The sequence below is a fragment of the Anolis sagrei genome, chromosome 4 (genome assembly GCF_037176765.1).
Source record: "Anolis sagrei isolate rAnoSag1 chromosome 4, rAnoSag1.mat, whole genome shotgun sequence".
Lineage (NCBI taxonomy): Eukaryota > Metazoa > Chordata > Lepidosauria > Squamata > Dactyloidae > Anolis > Anolis sagrei.
Window position 1 is genome coordinate 145,754,448 of NC_090024.1, and position 24,841 is coordinate 145,779,288.

At 39.2% G+C, this 24,841-nt stretch overlaps 1 protein-coding gene across 2 annotated transcripts in view; it reads right to left on the reverse strand.

Annotated features, from left to right (window-relative positions):
* LOC132774168 (putative ferric-chelate reductase 1) overlaps nucleotides 1-24,841 on the reverse strand; it is a 47,928-nt gene that overhangs the window by 18,558 nt on the left and 4,529 nt on the right. The window contains exons 2-7 of one of the 2 annotated variants that reach the window (XM_067467770.1): nucleotides 17,122-17,224; nucleotides 12,700-12,895; nucleotides 8,550-8,686; nucleotides 4,860-4,951; nucleotides 1,889-1,973; nucleotides 299-340 (exon numbers count right to left, since the gene is read on the reverse strand). In XM_067467770.1, coding sequence (XP_067323871.1) covers nucleotides 299-340; nucleotides 1,889-1,973; nucleotides 4,860-4,951; nucleotides 8,550-8,686; nucleotides 12,700-12,895; nucleotides 17,122-17,224 — 655 coding nt within the window. Of the gene's footprint in view, nucleotides 1-298; nucleotides 341-1,888; nucleotides 1,974-4,859; nucleotides 4,952-8,549; nucleotides 8,687-12,699; nucleotides 12,896-17,105; nucleotides 17,793-24,841 lie in introns of those variants that run through there. The other variant, XM_060773995.2, reaches the window with a different exon arrangement.

The following is a 24,841-nucleotide window of genomic DNA, read 5'->3' on the forward strand; positions in this document are numbered from 1 at the left end:
ATTTGTAAGCCACCTTGAGTCCCCACTCGGGTCGAGAAAGGCAGGGTAGAAATGAAGTAAAATAAATAAATAAATAAATAAATAGTACTTCCCCAAACTATAAACTCCACATTATTCTGGGAGGTGGATGTTTTCCACGAACATATCTGGTTTTGATATAATCTAAACCACCTACTGACCATGACCTATGTGTCACAATAGTTATTGTTCCCACTGTAATCATATGGAAGATGCTTCTCCATGGGCAAGTGAAGCCCTAAGCTATGTATTAAATGAGATACAGAAACCAAATACTTACTGTTGCAGAAGGACGGGTACGCTGTGTGAAACTGGGTAATGTCTAGGAAAGACACAGAACACCACTAGTTAGAGAAAAAAATATGGAAAATTGCGATAGGCACATCAACATTTCTCACCATGAATTTATCTTCAAGTCTACATCAAATATCATATGGGATTCCAAACTGATAAATGTACAGATCGGTAGAGGTTATAATGGAGGAACAGCATGGAAATATGTAGAAAAAAGATGTTGGCAGAAGCCCCCACCAACTACAGGAAGTTCCCAAGTTACAAATGTCTGACTTACCAAGGATTCATAGTTTAGAATGGGGGTGAGACAACAGGAAGTGAGCAAAATCTACCCCTAGGAAGGGAAATTTCCTCCTTGAAGAGCTATCATAGGGGAAAGGGGTCTCCACTGAAGATTTATCACCAATTCGTGTTTCCACAACAAGCCACATATTTCAAAATCCAATGATCATAGGACAGAAAGTAAGGTGGAATCTTCTGAACAGGATCACAGGCAGCAAAATAAATACCACATGGATGTTAATCCTTTCCTATTTTATCCAAAGCTAAAGACTATATATATTTGGCTGGAGTTACACTTAAAATGCATCTGTTCAAACTTACACATTCAACTTGGAGACTGCCTGTATATGGACTTTTTTCAACTGAACAGCAATGTGCAAACATTATTTTAAAATTTGAACTTATGTTGAAACTGGAAACTGTGGATAATAGTGAACCTCTACTGAAATGAACGACTTCTGCTAAAAGTTTTCAGAGTCACCCTGGAGGACCTAGAAAATTCCTAAAAAGGTATCTTTTCTAGGAATTTATTAGGTCCTCTAATGCATACCATAGAATTACCTGGAACACCTACAACATTCTTAGGGGCAGTATATTTTGTCAGATGCTGATAGGTGAAGCCATGGGTATTGGTCACACGCTTATGCGGGTTGTACTGTATATTGCCAAAAGTATACTAGTGTTCCAGTGCTCCTAACAGTGGCAGTAGAATTGCGTCACCAACCCAGGTGAGATTTGTGACCTATGCCAAACAATGCCCAAGAGCAATATGTCACCCATGGTTTGCTTATCCAAGGGCGCTTCAAGACAGGCCTCAAAATGTGGGGCCTGTCGGGCTTTTACCACAGGTGTCCAAATGATCTCAGGTAAAAGTGAATTAAGCCTAGAGAAACAAGTCGAACCCCCCTTCCCCACACACACACACACACACACACCCTCCAGGCATGTAGAAATGATGTGCTAGAAGACATGTAGAAATTATGTGCCTCCCTCACCTTCTGGCACATCATTTCTACATGTCAGAAGGACTGCCAGAGTGGCCCAGTAAGTTTTCATTAATGTTAGGGCTTAGTTAAGGGGGAGGGGCTTCTGGGTGTTTGAATGCCTTCCCAGTAGTTACTGGGAGGGCATCTAAACACCCCACTGGGAAAGCCTGATTCGACACGCATTTCTGTCAAGTCTGGAAGTGTCCCAAGTATATATAATTTCAAGCTAAAAACATTTTCATTTAAATTTTATGTATTATTACATTTTTTCAATATTTAAAAAAATAGAGAATCATATGAAAACTTACTGAAACAAATGATTCATCGGAAGATACAAGCAAGTGGCTTTGAATCTGAGACCAGAATGTGGTATAATTCTGTACAACTGTTGCTCTAGAGAGGCAGGAGAGAAAGACCACTGAAATATACATTTGGGTGTCATTGGCCAAGTAAACTAATCAATTCTTCCACATCACATTTTTATAAATTTACTGTAAAATATCACATCTGAGTAATGTATCTATATCTATATCAGACAATACATCACATGCAAGCCAAGTCTAGATGGGCCTTCATATAATCCAGTTCAAATCAGATAATGTGGATTATCTGCTTTGATAATCTGGATTATATGGCAGTGTAGATACATCCTAACAGAATCTTGATAAAAAAAATTCCACAATCAACCATGCTATAAAATAACCTGGTTTAAAGGAGCACTCAGGCCCCTTCTACACTGCCATATAAAATCTGCATTATCTGCTTTGAACTGGATTATGTGGGCGTGTAGACTCATACAATCCAGTTCAAAGCAGATAATGTGGATTATCTCATTTGATAATCTGAAATATATGGCAGCATAGAAGGGACCTCAGTAATTTCCATATCAGAAATGGTAAAAGGTCTGGAGACGATGAGGCTGGATATACACTACCCTATATCCCAGGATCTGATCCTAGATTATCTGTTTTGAACTGGATTATACACTTGAGTCTACACTGCCAGATAATCTGGGATAAGCAGATAATCTGGTATCAGATCCTGGCATACAGAGAAGTGTAGATCTAGCTTGAGAGTTGCAGACTTGCCAACGTACATGGAAACTGAGAATTGTTGCATATTATTTTCATTGCATCAGCCAAAGAAATACTAAATCTGGTAATCTGTGTATATCAAGAATATTAATAATTTGGATCCAGACCATTTTATTAAGCATGTGAAGATCTATAATTCCCGAGTTGCACAGCTCTCTACCCACAACAGACTAATACATATACTTTAGTCCCTTGTCGTAATAATAATTCACATAAATAAATCAGATCTGTAGGTACATGGCACATAATAGCAGCATACTTTAAATGCTGGGATGCTGTTCAGTGTCATTCAGTATCGCTTTAAAGCAAAACCAAAAACCTCTTTGTACCACATGTTAAAAGAAATAAAATTGCTTTGACAATAATTAAAAATTGAAATACAGGAGAAAAGCTCAATAAATTACACTCGAAGCTATTAAAGGTTTATTTAATAGGTTCTGTTGTACTTATGGTGACATGGTATGACCCTATGATTGAGAGGCTTTCAAGGGACCCTGTTATTAAGACTTCAACAGATATTAACTATTAAAAGATAGTTTTATTTTTGCATAGTTTTTGTATCAAACAGCTGTCCCCTAAGAAGTTACTTTATCTTAACGAGAAATTAAGATTGTATGAAATACTGTTGTATTAGTTTATCTGCGCAATGCAACCAGATGGTACTCCACAGAACCCTAACCTTTAATGAACAAGAAAATTACTAATGTGTTGCTCAGGATGGATCTACACTGCCCTATATCCCAGGATCTGATCCCAGATTATCTGGCAGTGTAGACTAATATAATCCAGTTCAAATCAGATAATCTGTGATCGGATCCTTGGATATAGGGCAATATAGATCCAGATTCAGTCAATTCCCACTTGCAGCTGGAGCTATTACACAAAATCTTAGAATTCCACTCCATAGTTAGTTTATCATGCTACCAGGGCCATAGCCAGAAAATTTTTTTGGGGAGGGTTGAAAATTTGGGGGGGGGGGGGTTGAAACCTGCCTCCTAGCTCACGCTGAAGCAAAGAGCACAGCAGGGGGCAGAGCAGCCTTCAATAGCCTGAAGATCTGCCCCTGTCAACCACCCCCACCAAGTCTGGCCTCCTTAATGAGAGTATTCAACACACACACACCCCAACTTGGTTGCTTCACTACATCAGCTATTGCTGCAAGTAATGACAGTGTGAATAAATTGTCAATATTTGCTTGAGATAGTGCTTACAGTTCTGGAGGGACTTTTAATTTTTTGCATCTCATAGACTTAGCAGGGGGATTTGGTTAACCAGTTAAAATTCATGAGTAAACCAGGTTTTTAAAAAAAAAATCTGAAACATTTGGGGGGGGGGTTGAACCCCTAAAACCACCCCCTCGCTACAGGCCTGCATGCTACCTAGCAATCAGAAGCTTTCCACCTACCAAATCTGGGGAAAACATCATTATGACTCCTTCCACATTGCCATATAACCCAGATTATCAAAATAGATAATCCAGGTGATCATCTTTGAACTAGATTACATCTCTCTACACTGAAATATAATCCGGTGCAAATCAGATAATCTGGATTTTATATGGCAGTGTAGATGGAGCTTATTTCTTTCTTATGTGGTTTGTTTAGCCACTCATTCTGCAAATGGGAATAACTGAGTAGCTGAACCCTGGATCGCTATAGAGACGTGGGTTGTCGTTCATAGAATCATAGAATCATAGAATCATAGAATCAAAGAGTTGGAAGAGACCTCATGGGCCATCCAGTCCAACCCCCTGCCAGGAAGCAGGAATATTGCATTCAAATCACCCCTGACAGATGGCCATCCAGCCTCTGTTTAAAAGCTTCCAAAGAAGGAGCCTCCACCACACTCCGGGGCAGAGAGTTCCACTGCTGAACGGCTCTCACAGTCAGGAAGTTCTTCCTAATGTTCAGATGGAATCTCCTTTCTTGTAGTTTGAAGCCATTGTTCCGTGTCCTAGTCTCCAAGGAAGCAGAAAACAAGCTAGCTCCCTCCTCCCTGTGGCTTCCTCTCACATATTTATACATGGCTATCATATCTCCTCTCAGCCTTCTCTTCTTCAGGCTAAACATGCCCAGTTCCCTAAGCCGCTCCTCATAGGGCTTGTTCTCCAGACCCTTGATCATTTTAGTCGCCCTCCTCTGGACACTTTCATATGAACCATGAAAATAAATACCTATGTGCATACCTGAATGCAACTTGCCCCACACCAGGAGGCGCAATCCAAACTGCTGTTACATTTTGCTTGTCAAGACGATTTGTGTGACTCATCGAAGAATTCTACAATTTAAAAAAGATACAGAAAAAATAACACCTTGCCAGGCTTCTAAAACTAAAACCTTCCCAGTGTTACTTTGAGCCAATTCAGACTACCCCACAGTAATCCATGGGTTTCTTAATTAACTGTATGTCTAGGATGAAGTGTTCTATCACATACTTTACTTCACTCTTTGTATTGAATGTGGTTAAAATCATTATCTGGATTTTCAGGTACTTGCATGAACAAACCATCCACTATCCTATGAGTTGTGTTACCAAAATAGTGCAAATGTAAACTCCCAGTTAATCATAAGGCAACAACTTCTTTGTGTGCCGGTGGTTCTGGCATTGGAAAACAGTCTGGCTTCTTGGGTAAAAAGAGCAGAAGGTGGGTAAGATGCCAGTGATACAGAAAGTGTATCCAGTGGAGTATAGAGTCTATATTGAGAGAAGTAGTAGGATCACTCCGTTCTATCTTAGCCAGACTAATAATAATAATAATAATAATAATAATAATAATATTGAAAATATGTCACATAGTCCTAGACGCTTGGGAAGTGTCTGACTTGTGATTTTGTGATACGAAGTCCAGCATATAGATCTTGTTTGCTGTGACATACTGTGTTTTTGTGTCAATAATAATAATAATAATAATAATAACTTTATTTATATTCCGCCCTATCTCCCTGGAGGGACTCAGGGCAGATTCCAAACACAAAAGGCAAACATTCAATGCCCGAATACAACAACAATACATCCATACTAACAAAATTTAGCAATCCAACATATAAACACAAATTATTCCTTAACAACCAAAATTAAATAAAAATGCAGACATAAGACAAAACATCAAACATCGACTTCACCAGAATACTGCATCCAGTTCTGGACACCACTATTTTAGAAGGATGTTGACATGCCAGAACAGGCTGGGAAGAGCAGAGACCAAAGAGATTAAAGATCTTGAAAAAAGCCTTATAAGGAATTAGGATGAGAGGGTGGTGGGGAGGGGTATATTTAGCTTGGAGGAGAGATATCTGATATATCTGGAGGGATGTCATGTAGAAAATGGAGCAATCTTGCTTTCTGCAGCTCGAGAGACTAGAATATGAACCAGTGGATTTATATTGCATTAAAAGACTTAAACATTAGGAGGAACTTCTGTAAGAGCTATTTGACAATAGAATAGGCCCAGAGAGTGCTGGACCAATGTTTTGCAGACTGCAAACATACTGCAGGGGTGGAAAGGAATTTCCCACCCATCAGAGCCTCACTTGACTTGACAGCTGGATTAAGAAGATTCCAAGTGGTTGGGCTAAGTACAAGAGAAATTGAAACCAGTAGGAAGTCTACATTACCTATAATGTGGTAGGCTTTTTTGAGTAAAGTTATTCATACAGGTTGCTCTGTGGTATTACCTACACATCCCCTTAAGACTTCATCTGTGGGTGACCTGAATATTCCTGTAGTGTGTTTCTGTGAGAAGTAAAGTGACCCAGAAGGTTAACTGATGACTAAAAGACCTGACACAAGTGGGCATTGGAATAGTCCAATTGTTATAGTGTGTTCAGCAGCTGTTCAATGGTTAGAGAACTTGATTTAAGGAGCAAACAAGTCAATGGCTTGGAGAAATAAAAACTAAGCTTTGTTGTTGAAACTCCATTCTAAAGCCCCACTTACACTTGATAATCTGGATTTTCCACGGCAGTGTAGATGGGGCCTTAAACTATCTAACCCTACTACTACTACCACTACGAAGCAATCTTCACTCTTCAGTACTAAGCATTATCACATTTTCAACACCAATTAGGAAATTATCAGAGCATAGGCTACCTCTGTCACTAGAACTGGACCCACACTGTCCTATATTCCAGGATCTGATCCCAGATTATCTGATTTGAACTGGATATAAGTCTATACTTCCAGATAATCTGGGATTAGATCCTGGGATATAGGGCAGTGTGGAAGAGGCCTAAGAAAATTTTGAATCAGTAAGTTTTTCCAAACTATCTATTTGCTCCATCAGAGAGCAGTTGTCATGTATCATGTTCCACAGTTGATGATGGTTGGTGGTGGCAGGCCTAGCAGTTGGTGATGGAAGCGGTTAATGTAAGTCTTAGTTCTAAAGGGCTGAGTAATCTGTAAGTAAGAGTTTATAGGTGAAAGCAGTTAAGGGTGGAGGCATGCAAGAGATAGGTTGCAGCTGGGTTTTACTGGTTATAAGGAGTTATCCATGAGATTTATGTTAGGAGAGAAGTATTTGTTATATTTTGTCTGTTGATTCTTGTGGTTTTTCCATAGGTTTGTGGATTTTCAGTATCCTGACCTGTTGCCTGAACTCTTGGAACTGTGAAACCTTGAATCTCTGGACTGGTTTTTGACTACGGTATAGACTTGGACTTTACTCACGATTTTTGACTACGGTATAGACTTGGACTTTACTCATTGAACTCTTGGCATTTGACTACTGGTCTGGACACTTCGTCTACTGTGTTCTCTTGAACCTACATCAATAGTTGCTAGTAGTCTTTGTTTTATTATTCTGTGGCTGAGTGTTATATTATGTTTTATTTATTTATTTATTTATTTATTATTCGAATTTATATGCCGCCACTCCCCTAGGGCTCGGAGCGGCTTACAAGAATGACTAAAATCTAACACAATTTAAAAACAATTTAAAACAATTTAAAAACAGCAATAACAACAATCAAAGTCCTATCAAAATAGGTATGTCTTACATGTCCTGCGGAAAGCTGATAAGTCCCGCAAGGCACGGACTTCAGGTGGCAGAGTATTCCAGAGTGATGGTGCCACTGCTGTAAAGGCTCTGCGTCTGGTTGCTGTTAGACGCAAAGTCTTGACACTGGGAATTTCCAATAGACACTGAGAATTTCCAATAGACTATGGAATATGAAAACAGCCAGAAAGTGCTACTTTAATTAAACAGTTTAATATAAACTGGGTGTTGGTTTTGGTTCATCTCTGCCTGTGTATGGGCACAGCCATTACTTTGCTCCATTCACCCACCGCCAACCATTTTATATAGATCTTAAACACCATAAAGACAAGGTTGTGCTTTGATGATCCCACAGCTTAACTGTCATGAAACTAATCAGAACTTTCCCAGTGCTGCACCCTTGTAGGGAGTGGGTTGGGAAGCCCCCCAAAACAGCAAGCTGCTCATAGGATGCAGTAGAAATGCCACAATCCAATGTCTTATATTTCCAACCCACTAAATGGTTACTGGAGCCCCTCCCACACAGTACTATATCCCAGAATATCAAGGCAGAAAATCCCACATTATTTGAGTGTGGACTCAGATAATCCAGTTCAAAGCAAATATTGTGGGATTTTCTGCCTTGATATTCTGGGATACAGGGTTGTGTGGAAGGGCCCTGGGAGACACAATGGTCAACAGTAACAAAGGTTGCTGAGAAGGGCCCTCAAATACTTCAAAGTTGGTGACATGGTGGCAAAGATAGTAAGGCACTAGCCGCTTTCTAGACCTAACAAATCCACCTATTTGTGTTAGAAAAACAAAGAATAGTTGCTCTTTTCCGCAACACATAAAAGTAACAACAGAATTAGACATGACTTGAATTATGTAAGTTACACATACCTGAATATCACTGCATTCAAGACCTTGTGTGTCAGGACTTAGGATTCGAAAGCTTCCAACAGCAGAGTCTCCTCCAGGTGTTCGAGCCTGGAGAATAAATCCTTTAAAGCTGGAGCCATTGAGTCCAGTTAGGGAAACTGTTGGGAAGAAAAACAAGTATGTGTTTGGATATATAATAATTACCATTAACAGAAGAAAAATCTATTGCTGCTACTCTAAAAGTTATGGCTGCTACTCTAAAAGTGGTGTACAATATACCAATATTTAGCTAACAGTCACAGAATCATAGAGAGGGGCTGGATCTACACTGCCATATAATCCAGATTATCAAATCAGATAATCCATATTGATCTGCTTTGAACTGGATTATATGAGCCTACATTGCCATGTAATCTGGTTTAAAGCAGATCATCTGGATTTTATATGGCAGTGTAGATCTAGCGAAGGAAGAAACCACATGGACCATCCAGTCAAACTCCCTGCCATGCAGGAAAAGCATAATCAAAGCACTGTCCTTGAAATCAACATAGTTTTAAATGCTTAAGCTTGCAAGAAATGCAACTGAAAAAAATAGTGCTCACACAACAAAGATTTGAAAAAGTCTAGTAGTTTTAAAAATAATTGTAATTTCACACACACACACACACACACAAAGGGATGGAAGTATATGGCCCTCTGGATGTTATTGTTTTAAAACTTTCACTATTCCTCACAAGAAGCCATTGGCATTGATAGATGGAAGATTGCCTTTGCTGTAATCTAAAAACTAACTTCTCAATGCAAAGCATTATTTTTGACTGAGGTCTCATCTACACTGCTATATAATACAGTTCAACTCCATTGAACTGCATTATATGACAGAGTAGACTCATATATTGCAGTTCAATGCATCTTAGGCCACATCTAAACTGCCATCTAATGGATTTAACTGCATTAGAAAACTGCATTACATGGCAGTGTAGATGGGGCCTAAGATGACACTATGGGGTAGGGCTAACACTTGCTTGAGCCCAACATCTGGAGCCCAAAAGGATTCCCTCTTCTTAAGAATTTTTTAACCAGTGGTTAAAATATGTCCAGTGTGCTTTAGCATAGTTCGATTTGTTGAACCCATACAAAGCATCTGGAGTCTTACATAAAGATTAACCTTCAGATGTCTTGGATTGCAACACCCATCAGCCGAAACTGGCACAACAATCTGCCCATGGTGGCTGGAGATTATGGGAATTGTAATCGCGCACTTCTGGTGGAGAAGGATATAGATCAAGCATGGGCAAACTTGAGCTCTAGAGGTGTTTTGGACTTCAACTCCTAACTACCAGCTGTTAGGAATTGTGGGAGTTGAAGTCCAAAACACCTGGAGGACCCAAGCTTTCCCATGCCTGATGTGGATCCTTCCTCTTTCAGGAAGGAAACATCTGGCAAGAGTATGACTTCTTCTTTTGAAATACAGGAATTGTAGAACTAATTGGGGAAGACAAATTCTCTCTCTCACGCGCGCGCGCGCGCACACACACACACACACACATATATATATATATATATATATATATAGGCCATCCCCTGCTACACATTGCTGTGGCCCAGTGTGGTGATCTGTAAAATAAGGTAATGAGAAAGTTTTGGTTTCTAATATATGTAATTTTTTATGCTTGTGAGTAAACAGTATTTCTTGCTGTTTATTTCTCAGTGTTGATGTGGAGATTGTCTCGTTTGCCTACTCTGGAACATGCAACATATGATTGTCCTTCTTTAGGGGTCCCTTTCAAATCTATGATACTATATCTCTGTGTGTGTGAATCATATATATCTATGTATATCTATGGCTGGATGGCTCTTTGTCAGGAGGGCTTTGATTATGTTTTCCTGCCCTAGTGAAGGGAGTTGGACTGAATGGCCTTAACTATTTTCTATTGGTCATGGGGGTTCTGTGTGGGAAGTTTGCCCCAATTCTGTCATTTGGTGGGGTTCAGAATGCTTTTTGATTGTAGGTGAACTATAAATCCCAGTAACTACAACTCCCAAATGTCAAGGTTTATTTTCCCCAAACTCCATCTGTGTTCATATTTGGGCATGTGGAATATTCATGTCAAGTTTGGTCCAGATCTATCATTGTTTCAGTCCACAGTGCTCTCTGGATGTAGGTGAACTACAACCCCCACACTCAAGGTCAATGCCCACCAAACACGTCTAGTGTTTTCTGTTGGTCATGGGAGTCTTGTGTGGCACATTTGGTTCAATTCCATCACTGGTGGAGTTCAGAATGCTCTTTGATTGTAGGTTAACTATAAATCCCAGCAACTACAACTCCAAAATGACAAAATCAGGTTTTTTTTAGTGATGGTCACTCCTCGGGTTTGTAGGTGTCTTGTGGCCAAATTTAGCAGCAATTCGTCAAGTGCTTTTTGAGTTATGTTAATCCCACAAATGAACATTACATTTTTATTTGTATAGATGAATGAATGAGTTTGCCTTCCCCAATTAGTTCTACAAATTCCTGTACTTAAAAAGAAGAAGTCATGGTAAATTGTAACAACATTGAAATAAGGATGTTACCCACTGGACAAAGACTCCTTTTGTCTTTCTCATTTTATCTTGTTGGCAGCAGATACCATTATTCTTCAACATTCTTGGCTGCAATCCAGCAGACCTACTGTAGTCTGCTACCTGCACATTCTGATTTTTCGGTTCCCCACCCTACATTCATTCCTGCCAGGAAACTTTCAAAAAATTTCAAAAGAAAGGAACTTGAGATCTCAAGTACTTTGGCCAGAAAAAAAAAGGGGGGGGGGGGAGAAGCATGTGAGCCCATTTGTTTAAATGTGCATATGCAGACAAGCACGTAGACCCTTTTGGATCCAGGCCACTGGGCATGGCATCAATGCATGTTTGGATTGAATTTCTTTTGATAAAAGCCATTTACAGAGAGATACATAATAAATGAAAAAACTTCCTGTTGGAAATCACAACCTTCTACCAGCCTCCTATACTAGCTATTTGTTAAATATATAATTCAGATTGCTTCCTGTATTATGTATGCATGTTTTGGTATGCAGCTTCCTTAACTCTATATTGTTTGTGGGAAGGACTGCAGACCATGTAATCAAATCTGGGACTATTCAGACTGAGACTCCATTTTAGAAGTCAGTGTTCAGTCTGTATTTTATTGTATAGTCAGTGTTTGTTATGCATAAGACAGAGAAGAGACTGTAACAGAAAGCTTTAGAGAAATTACTGTTTAAACTTTCAACTGATAAGCAATGTACCTGTATGCTGAATACATGAAGTTTGTAAGTAAAACAACTCTGTTATTTTTAACAAAGACTACTTATTTTAGTCTCTTGACAGCATGATTTAATACCAAATATATTTTATGGGAGAGTAGATGATTTTTTGGGCAACTGAAATAACACTTCTGAAGATCTGCTATATATTTTGTGCTTTGTCATAATCTTTGTTCCTAACAGTTCAAAGAGATAACCAAGTATTATAAGTCTAACAACTGAGAAACCTAATTTGCCTTGCATGAATGCTAGTGGATATTTACCACTAAAGAAGAGATTCACTCAAGTTTTTAGCTCTTCTCAGGTAGATCACACTTTACAAAAAGGTTGATTATTCAGGGGCCCATCAACAGGTTAAACCGCTGAGCTACTGAACTTGCTGACTGAAAGGTTGGCAGTTCGAATCCGGGAAGTGGGGTGAGCTCCTGCTGTTAGGCCCAGCTTCTGCCAACCTAGCAGTTCAAAAACATGCAAATGTAAGTATATCAAATAGGTACCGCTCCATCAGGGAGGTAACGGTGTTCCATGCAGTTATGTTGGCCACATGACCTTGGAGGTGTCTATAGATAACGCCGGCTCTTTGGCTTAGAAATGGAGATGTGCACCCCCCCCCCCCCCCCCCCAGAGTTGGACATGACTAGATTTAATGTCAGGGGAAACTTGTACCTTTAGTTATGATTATTCCAAATAGTATGTATGCCAATTAATCTCCAAAAAGGTCACGCTTTCCAAAAGGCTTTGGAGATTCTGGTTTTCCCAAAAGGTTATGGATGCCTTTTCCAAAACTTCCTAAAACATTTTTTTAATTAATACAGCAGGGTACTGTTATATCACAATCAGCACATTAATGAGTATTATGTATTTACCTATGATTTCATCTGTTGGAGCAAATGATGTGTTGGAAACGGAGATGGCATACGGTGGTGGAGAGGTCTGTGGAATGGCATTTCTGTGGCTGGGTAACATAGAATCACACGACCCAGTAATCTTCCCACTTGGGAATCCAAGAACTGTTGAAGAAAACACCTTCCAGAAAAAAAAGAGCCTGAACAATGTTTCCATCTGTGGAGAAATAAAAGAAATATGTAAATAAGGTAACAGAGGGCCCTTCCACACAGCCACATAACCCAGAATTTCAAGGCAGATAATAATAATAATAATAATAATAATAATATAATAACTTTATTCTTATGCCCTGCCACCATCTCCCCGAAGAGACTCGGGGCAGCTTACATGGGACCAAATGTCCATAAGACAATAAACAAAACAATCCATCAAAACAAAAACACAATTAAAATAAAAACATAGATAGAATCCACAATATCTGCTTTGAACTATCTGAGTCCACACTGCCATATAATCCAGTTCAATGTGGATTTTATATAGCTGTGGAAGGGACCAGAGAGGAAGCCTGAAGTGGGGGGAATCTTTCTAAATTATATCTCATTGTAATGATATACATCACATATTTTACCCCTTCAAAAAACAAAATGGGCCAACTGCAGAAAACACAAGCGTGTAAAAACTCAGGGTGCATCTGCACTGTAGAATTAATGCAGTTTGACATCACAAGCAAATAACATTTTCATTCATGTCAATACAAGAATATTATTCTATTATTTCCAATGGGAGACATGTTCTCCAGTCTCTACCATTTAAATCATCAGATCTTAAAAGTGTTGAAATTTTGTTGCGTCATAAATTTTCTTTCTGTCAGACACTTAAGGCCCTTCCACACAGCCATATAACCCAGAATATCAAAGCAGAAAAATCCCACAATATCTGCTTTGAACTGGGTTATCTGAGTCCACACTGCCATATATTTCAGTTCAAAGCAAAAAATGTGAGATTTTATTCAGCTGCATTGAAGGTGCCCCAGAGAATATCCAGATTGTGAAAGAGAGCACTTGCGCAAGATTTCAATTTCCTTGGAGTGTTTTTCACTCAAGAGACAATGTGGATTACAGTAATAATTGCAGCAATCTAGCACAGCCATTATACAAGCTGGAACAAGCACATGCATTCATAAAATGCCATACTCTTATGCCTTTAGAGCAAAGCTTTCCAAACATTTTATATTGGTGGCACACTTTTTAGACATGCATTGTTTTGCAATACAGTAGTTCAGTTTGACAACCAAACCAACCCCTCATAAGCTATACAGATACATACATAAATTATAATAATGAAATGGATGGGGACACAACATGAAAACCTTTCATTATATTTTTAAAATATATCATTTGTAAGATAATAATATACATTTCCAAGATTTTCATTTCTCATTATGTTCATGTGGCACACCTACACACTGCAGCTGACACACCAATGTTTGGAAAACTCTTCTCTAAAGTAAAAATTTGTGTACTTTTAGCCAAAACAATACAAATTCTCTACTACATGTGGCCAGCATGACTGCATGAAGCACGGTTACCTTCCTCCTTGAGCAGTACCTATTGATCTACTCACTGTTAGGTTGGCAGAAGCTGGGGCTAACATTGGGAGCTCGCCTGACTCCCCAGATACAAACCTGCAACCAGATACAAACCTGCAAGTTCAGAGCTCAGAGGTTTAACCCACTGCGCCACTGGGGATTCAGTTTTTTATCTTATATCTATTTCAATTTAACTGGCTTTATCTATTGTATTTTAATTATGTTGTAGCCCACCTCAGACTTTGGGGAGCGGCACATAGGAAATAAAATGTGTTCTTATTAATTATTATAACTATCCACTTGAACTGGCATGAAGGGGGAAGCCGTTCTTCCATATGTTTCACCCTGGTTGTCCTTCAGTCTTGCCTGGCTGCCTACCAATGACGGATAGAAAGGGATGGTAGGAAACATGGCACCTTACTAAGCAAGTAAGCAGAGAAGCAGTCAGTCAAGACCCTGTGTGCCAACAGTCATCACATACACACAGGCATGACTTTGTTTCCATCATGTAGTTGGCATTCAGGAACTGGCTGAACATACAAGGAGCAGAACTTGGGTGGAGCAATTTGCAAGTAATAGCAAGAAATTGGGGGAGGCAATCATATGCGACACATGGGGTTGCCCTACCAACCCTAGGCTTGCTTGTTGCCCTCAAGTGTGATAGAGAAGGCTGTCCGGTCACGTCACCTGTGCCAAAGGAATATTCTATTTCTGGCTTTGACACACCTAACCATCTTGTCTTTTGTTTCAGATAACAAAACACATTGAGCTGGCATTTCTAATAGCAAATTGATTCTTAATATCGAGCAGTCTGTACCAGTCAGTAAGCTTCCAAAGGTTGAAACCTCTTGGCTGCATATAGCTCATGAACTCGGTCAGCATTTCAGAAGAAATCATTAATTTCCATCATTAAAAAAGGATTTGACAACTGGCAAGAGATTTGTTGCCTGGAGAAATACAAAACTGACTCAAAGAGCAATGTGACTCCTCACCAGTCCTTAATAAACATCTCTTGTCTATCCTAACATTGTATTATATTAAATCTAAATCTTCCCTTTAAGATAGGGGATAATTTCTTTATCCCTTTTCCTCCTACACATACAAGTAGAAAATGGATGAAAACCCTTGAATTCTTGGAAGAGCATCAAACAACAAATGTGATAGCAGTGCAATTCTATATATCAGATGTGAGCCCCCGGTGGCACAATGGGTTAAACCCTTGTGCCAGCAGGACTGAAGACCGACAGGTCAAGGGTTCGAATCCAGGGAGATCACAGGTGAGCTCCCACTGTCAGCTCCGGCTCTCCATGCGGGGACATGAGGGAAGTCTCCCACAAGGATGGTTAAACTTCAAAACATCTGGGCGTTCCCCTGGGCAACGTCCTTGCAGACGGCCAATTCTCTCACACCAGAAGTGATTTGTAGTTTCTCAAGTCACTCCTGACACGAAAAAGAAAAAAGGTCTACTGAGCTGAATAGAACTCACTCTTGGGTAAGTATTCTATAGGATTTACTCTCAGTTATTCTGGACGACACTGAGAAACGTATCCCTTCCCTCCATATTTTGCACCACAAATCCTACCATTCATTACCATTGGCTATACCACTCAAAAGGGCTGAAAGCCATAATAATAATAATAATAATAATAATAATAATAATAATAACAATTCCTCAAGGGACCAATGTTTTGATATTTGGCCTGAGTGCCAGCAACATATGTATATACATATTTCCTTTTTTGTTTCTAAAAAGAGCTTTGCATTTTCTTCTTGTTCCAACCAAGACAGCAGCGATACATAAAACAGAAATGTTAAAAACTAGTATTGAGTGTGTTTGCGATGGGAGGATATCATGTGCTCCAGAGTCACATTTTCTCCACAAGTGATGCACAAAAAGGGTGTTTGTAAAGAATTATTTGTATCTCAGCTAAGACTCATCACATTAGAGAATGGATCCGCTTTAAATCTGGTTTCTGCCTCCTACGGAATTCTGGGGTTTGAAATTTAGTGAGGCTGTTAAAGGCTCCTCCCTAAACTACAAACTCCAGAATTCTGCAGGAGGCAGCAACCAGATTTTAAAGTGGATTCATTCTCTAGTGTGATAAAGAGGTGGGGTTTTGCATACAAAGATTTAGCATATTTTATTTATTTAGGGAACCCAACACAGATAGCTTACAAGCTTAAAACAAACTACAAAAACTTGGATAAAAGATTTTTGAATTAACTATCATAGCACTTTTTTAACACCCTGCTCCTGATGCAAATGCAGAAACTGTAAGGAGCAAACCAACTTCTGTAGTTTAGTGAGCCCTAAGAGCTCTCTGGCTGAGAATTCGAAAGGCACTCCCCCAAACTACACATCCCATTGTTCCATAAATGGTTGCCATGGCAGATAAAGTGGAATGATAGTACTGTAACAGTGTAATGTGATAGGAACAACAACCAGATTGTATACAACAGGTACCTGGAGCACACCTATACAATATAATCCCAGTTCACTAGCATTCATGGGGATTGTTAGGTGTCAAATAAATAGTTTCTGGTTGCTTGAGACTTACTATTAAAAATAAGCCTAACAAATACTATATCTGATACCACACCATACCATAAACTATGTATTGGCTTGATATTAATATTGAAATACAGTGACTCAAAGCAGACAAAGACAAACTTAATGTAAAACAGTTTTACCGTTTTATAAGAACAGCTTATTAAATTTAAAGTATTATTTCTTTGATATTTTTTTTGCAGAGAGTTCTGGCTTAACTGTGAGTCTACTGCAAAAAGCTCAGTAAAAGTGGAACCACATCCCCATCCCTGGTAAATTTGTTACCTCACCTGCGTATTACTTTACCTTTAACAAGTGTAGTGTTATTCCAAAAAGGAGATGTAAGGACACAATCAATTTCCCTTGCTGAATATCTTTCAGTTCTTCAGTTCTTAAAGTAGACAGAAGCCTTTGCAAAAGGGAAGAAGAAAAACATGAAGTGCACTTGAAAGCAATGCTGCCCTGGCACCTTGTTCCTGAATGGTGTTCCTTGCAGTTGCCTTCTGTGCTGCTTTGGTAAATTTGGATAGTGAGGCAAAGCCACGCGTACTATTCCACACAAGAGGCTGCCTTCCTACTCGTCTGACTATAAAGTGGAGAAAAGGGCCTAAACAAATGTGCAGCCGTACCCAAGTGTCCCGGTCAAGTTTGTGTAACTTCGATGAGTGCAATGCTCTGGCTGCAAAAACATTTCCCTCCCCTCTGCTGGTCAATGTATAATATTACATTTATTGAAAGAACTGAGCTTGTTCTGGTATGTGAAGGAAAAGGGAGGGCATCTACCTTGGAAACTATTTGCACGCCTTATTGTTTGCCTTCAAAGACATTTCTGATTTATGGCGATACAATCATGGGTTTTTCTTGCTAAGATTTCTACAGAAAGGGTTTGTCATGGCTGCCTTTTGAGGCTGAGAGAGTGTGACTTATTCAGGGCCACCCTGTAGGTATCCTTGGCCACGTAAGCATTTGAACTTTTGTGTGCATCTACACTCTAGAATTAATGAAGTTATTTATTTATTATTTATCTATTTACAGTATTTATACCCTGCCCTTCTCACCCCAAAAGGGACTCAGAACAGCTTACAGAACACACATAGGAAAACATTCAATGCCGATTATACAATTGACAAGGACACACAACACAAACAGAGGTAAAGGCAGTTTTTCCCATCTTATTTCCAGCATCTTGGAGGCTGTGCTCAACTCAGTCAATGGAGGGAGTGGGTGTTGTTTCTCCATCTTCCATGCCAAGGAGTTTTCCTCCAATCAATGTCCTTAAGGGCACCTTTATTGTTATTTATTCATTCAGTCGCTTCCGACTCTTCATGACCTCATGGACCAACCCACCCCAGAGCTCCCTGTCGGCCGTCACCACCCCCAGCGCCTTCAGAGTCAAGCCAGTCACTTCAAGAATACCATCCATCCATCATTTGTTACCTCCCCGCTAAAAGCGGTACCTATTTTATCTACTGACATTTCTGCTTTGACCTGCTAGGTGGACAGGTAAAGTAAGGGCTGGGCTCAAACTGCTGACCTTTCGATTGGCAGGATTTTTCTGCAGCACAGCGGTTTAGCTGGCTGTGCTAAGCCCGGCCCCTAGTTTGACACCACTTTCACTGTCATGGCTCAACACTATGAGAGTTGTAATTTAATGAGGCACCAGCACTGGCAGAGAAGGCTAAAGACTTTGAAACTGCAACACTAGTGATCCCGTTGCATTGGCCATGGCAATTAAAGTGGTGTCAAACTACATTAATTCTACAGTACAGATGCACCCTCATTCCAACACTCAGACTGCTATACCTCATAGGCTCTCATTTACACATATAGAGTTTTTAAATGCCCGAAGTTGCTTTCTTAGTTCCCATCCTTCCATGCAAAGTAGAGATGTTTTCAAATTTTGTGATTTTTCTAAAAAGTTCAGATCTGGGGCTGTGAAGAAGCAGCTTTGCCTTTTTTGATATTTGAAGAGAACCATCATGGTTCCCCTTTGGTCTTTTCTTCCTCAGGGCCCTGCCACACAGCCATATAACCCAGAATATCAAGGCAGAAAATCCCACAATATCCACTTTGCATATCTGCGTCCACACTGCTATATATTCCAGTTCAAAGCAGATAATGTGGGGTTTTATTCAGCTGTGTGGAAGGGGCCTCAGGCTAAAGAAACTGACCACCTGCAACATTTCCTCATAGGAGTTGCTTTACATAACTTTCCTTCTATGTTCCAGTTTATCTATACTCTACATCTCAAGTCTAACACCAAGCAACAGACACAGCACTGCAGATAAGACATGGCAGGTGCTAAATAAAGTACACCGATTAATTCCCTTGGAAACGATTATATGACACTATTGATATGATTTATAAGACCTGTACATTGTAGATGAGTCACATTCTACCAGCCTGAGATCTTTTTCACTTTTCTGTCTTGCAAACCAAGAAATAATCTCCCAAGATACTTTGTTGCCTGATTCAGAGGACAAAACGGTTCTCTTCTCCCATTTCATGTATAGAAAACGCATGCCATCCAACTGTTCTGATTTGGTGGGAATTATTCCAGTCAATCCTCTGTTCTCCTATTTTTCAGCTACTTTGTTGTTGTTGTTGTTCATTCGTTCAGTTGTCTCCGACTCTTCGTGACCTCATGGACCAGCCCACGCCAGAGCTCCCTGTCAGCCGTCACCACCCCCAGCTCCTTCAAGGTCAGTCCAGTCACTTCAAGGATGCCATCCATCCATCTTGCCCTTGGTCGGCCCCTCTTCCTTTTACCTTCCACTTTCCCCAGCATAATTGTCTTCTCTAAGCTTTGCTGTCTCCTCATGATGTGGCCAAAGTACTTCAACTTTGTCTCTAGTATCCTTCCCTCCAACGAGCAGCCGGGCTTTATTTCCTGGAGGATGGACTGGTTGGATCTTCAGCTACTTTTCAAATTACCATTTCTCTTTCCCGCTGCTTTCCCCTTTTGTACTTAACTCATTTCTACTGTTGCAAACTGAGGGTGCACCGACACTGCAGAATTGATGCTATTTGACAACACTGTAAGTGGGTTGTTGTAAGTTTTTCGGGCTGTATGGCTATGTTCCAGAAGCATTCTCTCCTGACGTTTCGCTTGCATCTATGGCAGGCCTCCTCAGAGGTTGTGAGGTCTGTTGGAAACTAAGAAAACAGGGTTTATATATCTGTGGAATGTCAAGGGTGGGAGAGAGAACTCTTGTCTGTTGGAGCTAGGTGTGAATGTTTCAGCTGGCCACCTTGATTAGCATTTAATGACCTAGCAGTTTCAAGGTGTAGATTACTGCCTTACTTACTGCCTGGGGGAATCCTTTGTTGAGAGGTGATTAGCTGTCCCTGATTGTTTCTTGTCTGGAGTTACTCAGCATTTGAGTGTTGTATATATTGTGTTATTATGGAACCATTGATGCAATTATACTCCGGTATTTTGATGACTGTTGATAACATTCAAAAAAAGTATTTTATTTATTTCACATTGTGCAAATAGAACAAGACTCTTTTAATGCAGGAGTTTTGGACTTCAATTCCCAAAAGCCCCAGGCAGTTTGGCCAATAGTAGGGAATTTGGGAGTCTGAAATATCATGAGGACCAGAGCTTGCCAAGCACCACTTTTGATATATCTTGTTCCTACTCTGTGTTTGTTTGATCCTATTGCTAAAGAAAAGAAAATCAAATATAAAGATTTCCCTCTGTACATCACCTTCACTGTCCATCGAAACAAAGAAAACCCATACCGCTTTCCATATGTTTAAAACATTTCCTAGATCAGAATTTCAAGGGGATATACACGTTGATATGGTACGGGAGTGTGTATTTTAATAAACTAGAAATATAGGCAGCCACTTTACCCAGCTGTTCATTTGGAAGTCGGTTTAATTAGTAATAATGTTCTGTCCACAAAACTGCGAGAGAGCGTAGTCCTTCAACTAGTTTACAAAACAAGAACAAGGCTTGAGCTCTGGTGAGAACCATGCACCGGGAGGCTCTCATTTCTTCACTGCCTTTGTCCTTTAACCTGGGAAGGCTGGCAGTCCCTTTGGGAGCTTTCAAAGCGTGCTAGTCTCTTGCTACATAAAAAGGAGGAAGGAAAATGTGGCTGCACTTTCAAGAATTACTGGTTTTTATAGGTTAACATTTTCAGTAGGGCTATATATAGCCCACAGCTATATCAAAAGAAGATCTATCTGATAACACATGGAAACCATTTATTAGCTTCATGTGTAAAAGTAATGGGGAAGTCGAACCTCCAAATGACAAAGGATTGTGGATGAACAATTGGAAAATATATTATAATTATTATATGCAATTGATAATATTAGAATAATTAGAAGTAAAAGACAGAGCTGTAATTTTATAATGCTACATGAATGGTTGGGAGAGGGGACATGAATACATCTGGGAATATTTATTATTTATTTACAGTATTTATATACCGCTTTTCTCACCCCTAGGGGGACTCAAAGCGGTTTACACATAGATAATGGCAAAAATTCAATGCCTTACAACTACAATATTAAAACCATACTTTAAACATAAATCATATTAAAAACAGTACATCATAAAATATCAAAACAGTTATTAAAACCATAAAACAATCTCATCAGTCGAGTTGCCGTTCCTTGTACCACTAAAAGCTGCATACATCTATACATACATAACAAGACAATTGTAGTATGTAAAATGTTTTGTAATAAAAAAATAAAAAATCTTTTTTTATTTTTGTACAAACTTTTCTGCACACAAGTCTACTTTCACAAAAGTATTATGTAGTAGTATTAAAGCCTCAGAAATAGAGTGTATTTATAAGGTTGTGAGAATGGGATGTAATGTAATGTACGTAATAGGATCCATATAGATGCCAGTTATGACCCTACATTTCCCAAGGACTGCTGTTGGAAATAGAAACCTTCTCAAGTTGTTTGTTATGCATATAATAGCTTACTGTATTGTATGTGTGTATTGGTTTGCAATTTTACCTAAGCTCTTTGTTGTAGGAGGGGCTAAAGACTATGGGATCAGGTCTGGACACGTTCAGGACCTGAGACTCCGTTTTAGATCAGTGTTTGCTTCAGACTTCAGTGGAGATAGAAACCATTAGACTCTTAGAGAGTGTAGAAGCAAGCAGATGCCTTTAGAAGGCTGTAGGAACAGTACAGTTTAGACTTCAGTAAGATTTACGCTTAAAGACTCTATTGGACTATGGACTATTGTTTTAAGGAAGATGCCCTGTGTTACTTACACAGAGAACCTACTTAAAATCCTATTGTAACTGGATTCATAAGCAAAGTGCCTGCATTCTGTATACATTGTTTTGTAAATAAACCAACTTTGTTACTTTTAAAGAAGACTGTTTATTTTGTCTCTTGAGAGCACGATTTATAGGCAAATATATTTTAAGGAAAAGTAGATTGGGGGGGGGGGGGGTAACTAAAGGAACACTTCTGAAACTCTGCTGAATATAGGTTTTTGTGCATTGGCATGTCTTTGTCCCTAGCAGTTCAAAGACATACCCATCAGTTTAACAGCTGAAAGACCTAGTTGCCTTCCATTAATGCTGGTGAAAATCATTTTTCAAAATATCATGCTTTTCTTGCGACGAGTGACTTTACAAAAGGTCATGAATCCCATTTCTCAAATGGTTATGGAGAGTCACATTTTCCAAAAGTTAGAACATGACTGTGAATGTCCATGAAATGCTTGTTTTTGAACAGTAATTCACACCATGTGATTTTAACTGAATGTTATATTTCTCATCAATAGCCACATTTCTTTAGAAATGTTTCTCTAACTGTGCTCCTCCAGATGTCTTGGACTTCAGCTCCCAGAAATTCCAGTTTACCAGCTATTGGGGATTGTGGGAGCTGATATTCCAAAACACCTGGAGGAGCAGTTTGAGAAACTCTGCTTTAGAGTCTCCCTTCAATGGGCTGAAGCACATCCAGCAGTAAACTGGACTATTGCCAATGTGTCCTCAGATAAACTTCAAAATATGATTTTGCTTCAGAGATAAGCAATAGTGAGAGTGCTGAAATAAACATGAGATATGTTTATGTAGCATGACTGTTCTCTTTACCTCCTCGTCATGCTTAGTCACCCTGTAAGGCAAATCAAGTTGAGTACTAGTGAGTGCCCAAGGTCATCCACATCTCTTGGTATAGATCTTATGACTGAAATAGCATAATTGCCCAACCATGAGAGGATAAGAAAAGGTTATTGTGCAAAAATCTATGAAACTCCGGCTTTTGTACCACCTAGAAAATAATTCTTGGCTCTTCAGCACTGTCTCTCAGTTAATTAATGACTGAATTAATAACCTGATTCTGGAATTAAGTTCATGCTGATATTCCATTTTGCACCAATCACTTAACATTAAAAATTGTTATTAGTTTCCCTTCTTTTTAATTAGAAAATAATTAACTAATTTGGCAACTTAATTTATCAGGAGTATTTAGCCTTTATAATCTGATGCAACTGTTTTCGATAAATTGACCCCCACCCCACCCCACCACCACACACACACACACAAATGAACAGAGATAAATTAAACAAGAATGTATTTCATTTTTATTTTTTTCCAACTTCGCAATGTCGAAATACCACTCCTTCTCAACTCCGGAAAAGTCCACTAGCCATATCTCCTCTTGTATATGAAATCCACCTTTATGAAATTGTATACATTATATCAAATGAAATCAGCCTTAAAGTGTAACTGGAATTGCAAGTCTATAAAATTGCCTTGCTTAATCTCATGCCTTGGGACCGCTAATGTAGGCAAACCTGGAGGTGCCCAAGTCTCCGTGATGGGATATCTATTGTGTTTATGTAAACTACAACAGATTGACAAACCTCTTCCCCATTCATAAATCTGCTCATGTGCACTGGGAGACTTCCATTGATGGGATTGTAGCCATTGGCCGATACACACCAGGAGACCTGCTGTGGATTAAAACAGCTCATTGTTTCATCAAGTAATCTCAATCACCCTTTTGTGTTTTCCAGACTATCTCTTTGTGTTTACCTGGACTGAACATTAAGTTAATCATGGGATTATATGCATTTGACATCAACACATTCCTGGACTCACACCCCTCACCTTTAAGCTGACTTGGACTTTAAACCAACCAACCACAGTTGTTCCCTTTTCTGGCCATGGGGGAGCCTCCTCCAGCCAGTGACATCAGGAGGAATCCCCAGCCAACAGGAACTGAGATCTAAACCGGGCCAGATTTTCTGCTAATCAGGGGAAGTTGTGGGTATTTTGAATGATTGTCAAAGTGGATAAAATGCTATTTCTCTGTATTCCTTATGTTGGTTCTTTTTTTAGTACTGTCATCCTTTATGGCCAGAAAGACAACAAACATAAAGGATGTCAGATTCTGTACTGACATCCTTTATGTTCATTGTCTTCAAACCTGGTTTGTGTCTTTACCTGGCATTTGTAGTAATGAAGCACACCGGGTTCCAAACCCACATTTAGCAGTTAGCAGAAATCACACAATAATAAATAACTTGAACCTATAAAAAGAAGCAAAAAGGTAATGATAAAGTTGGATTTTTCCCCCTCATTAATAGAGAATGTAATCTGGGTTTAGACTGTTGTGAGACAATTAGTTTTTGCCTACTGATGAGGTGTTGTTGCATTAGTATTCCTGATCAATGAGAAGAACTACAGATTCAGATGCTTAATTGTATGCGCTTAACTGAGAAGCCAATGGGACAAAGCTACCATCTGTGGATCATGATTGAAGTGCTCAAGGGGTACATCTACATTTTTTAAAAAAATACTATTTTTATTTATTTTTAGTATATTGTTCTATTTACAAAAATTTAGGAATGGAAAAGATGAAAGATAACTCGATGTTTGTGAGTAGAGGCAATCCCACCTTGTATTTTCAATAATGTAGGAATATTATTTCCATAAATTGTTATTCAATTTCAATCCTTTGTCAGTTCAATATAGTTTATTAAATTTGAGAAGCTGGTTGTTGTTATTAATAATTCCATTTTTTTTAA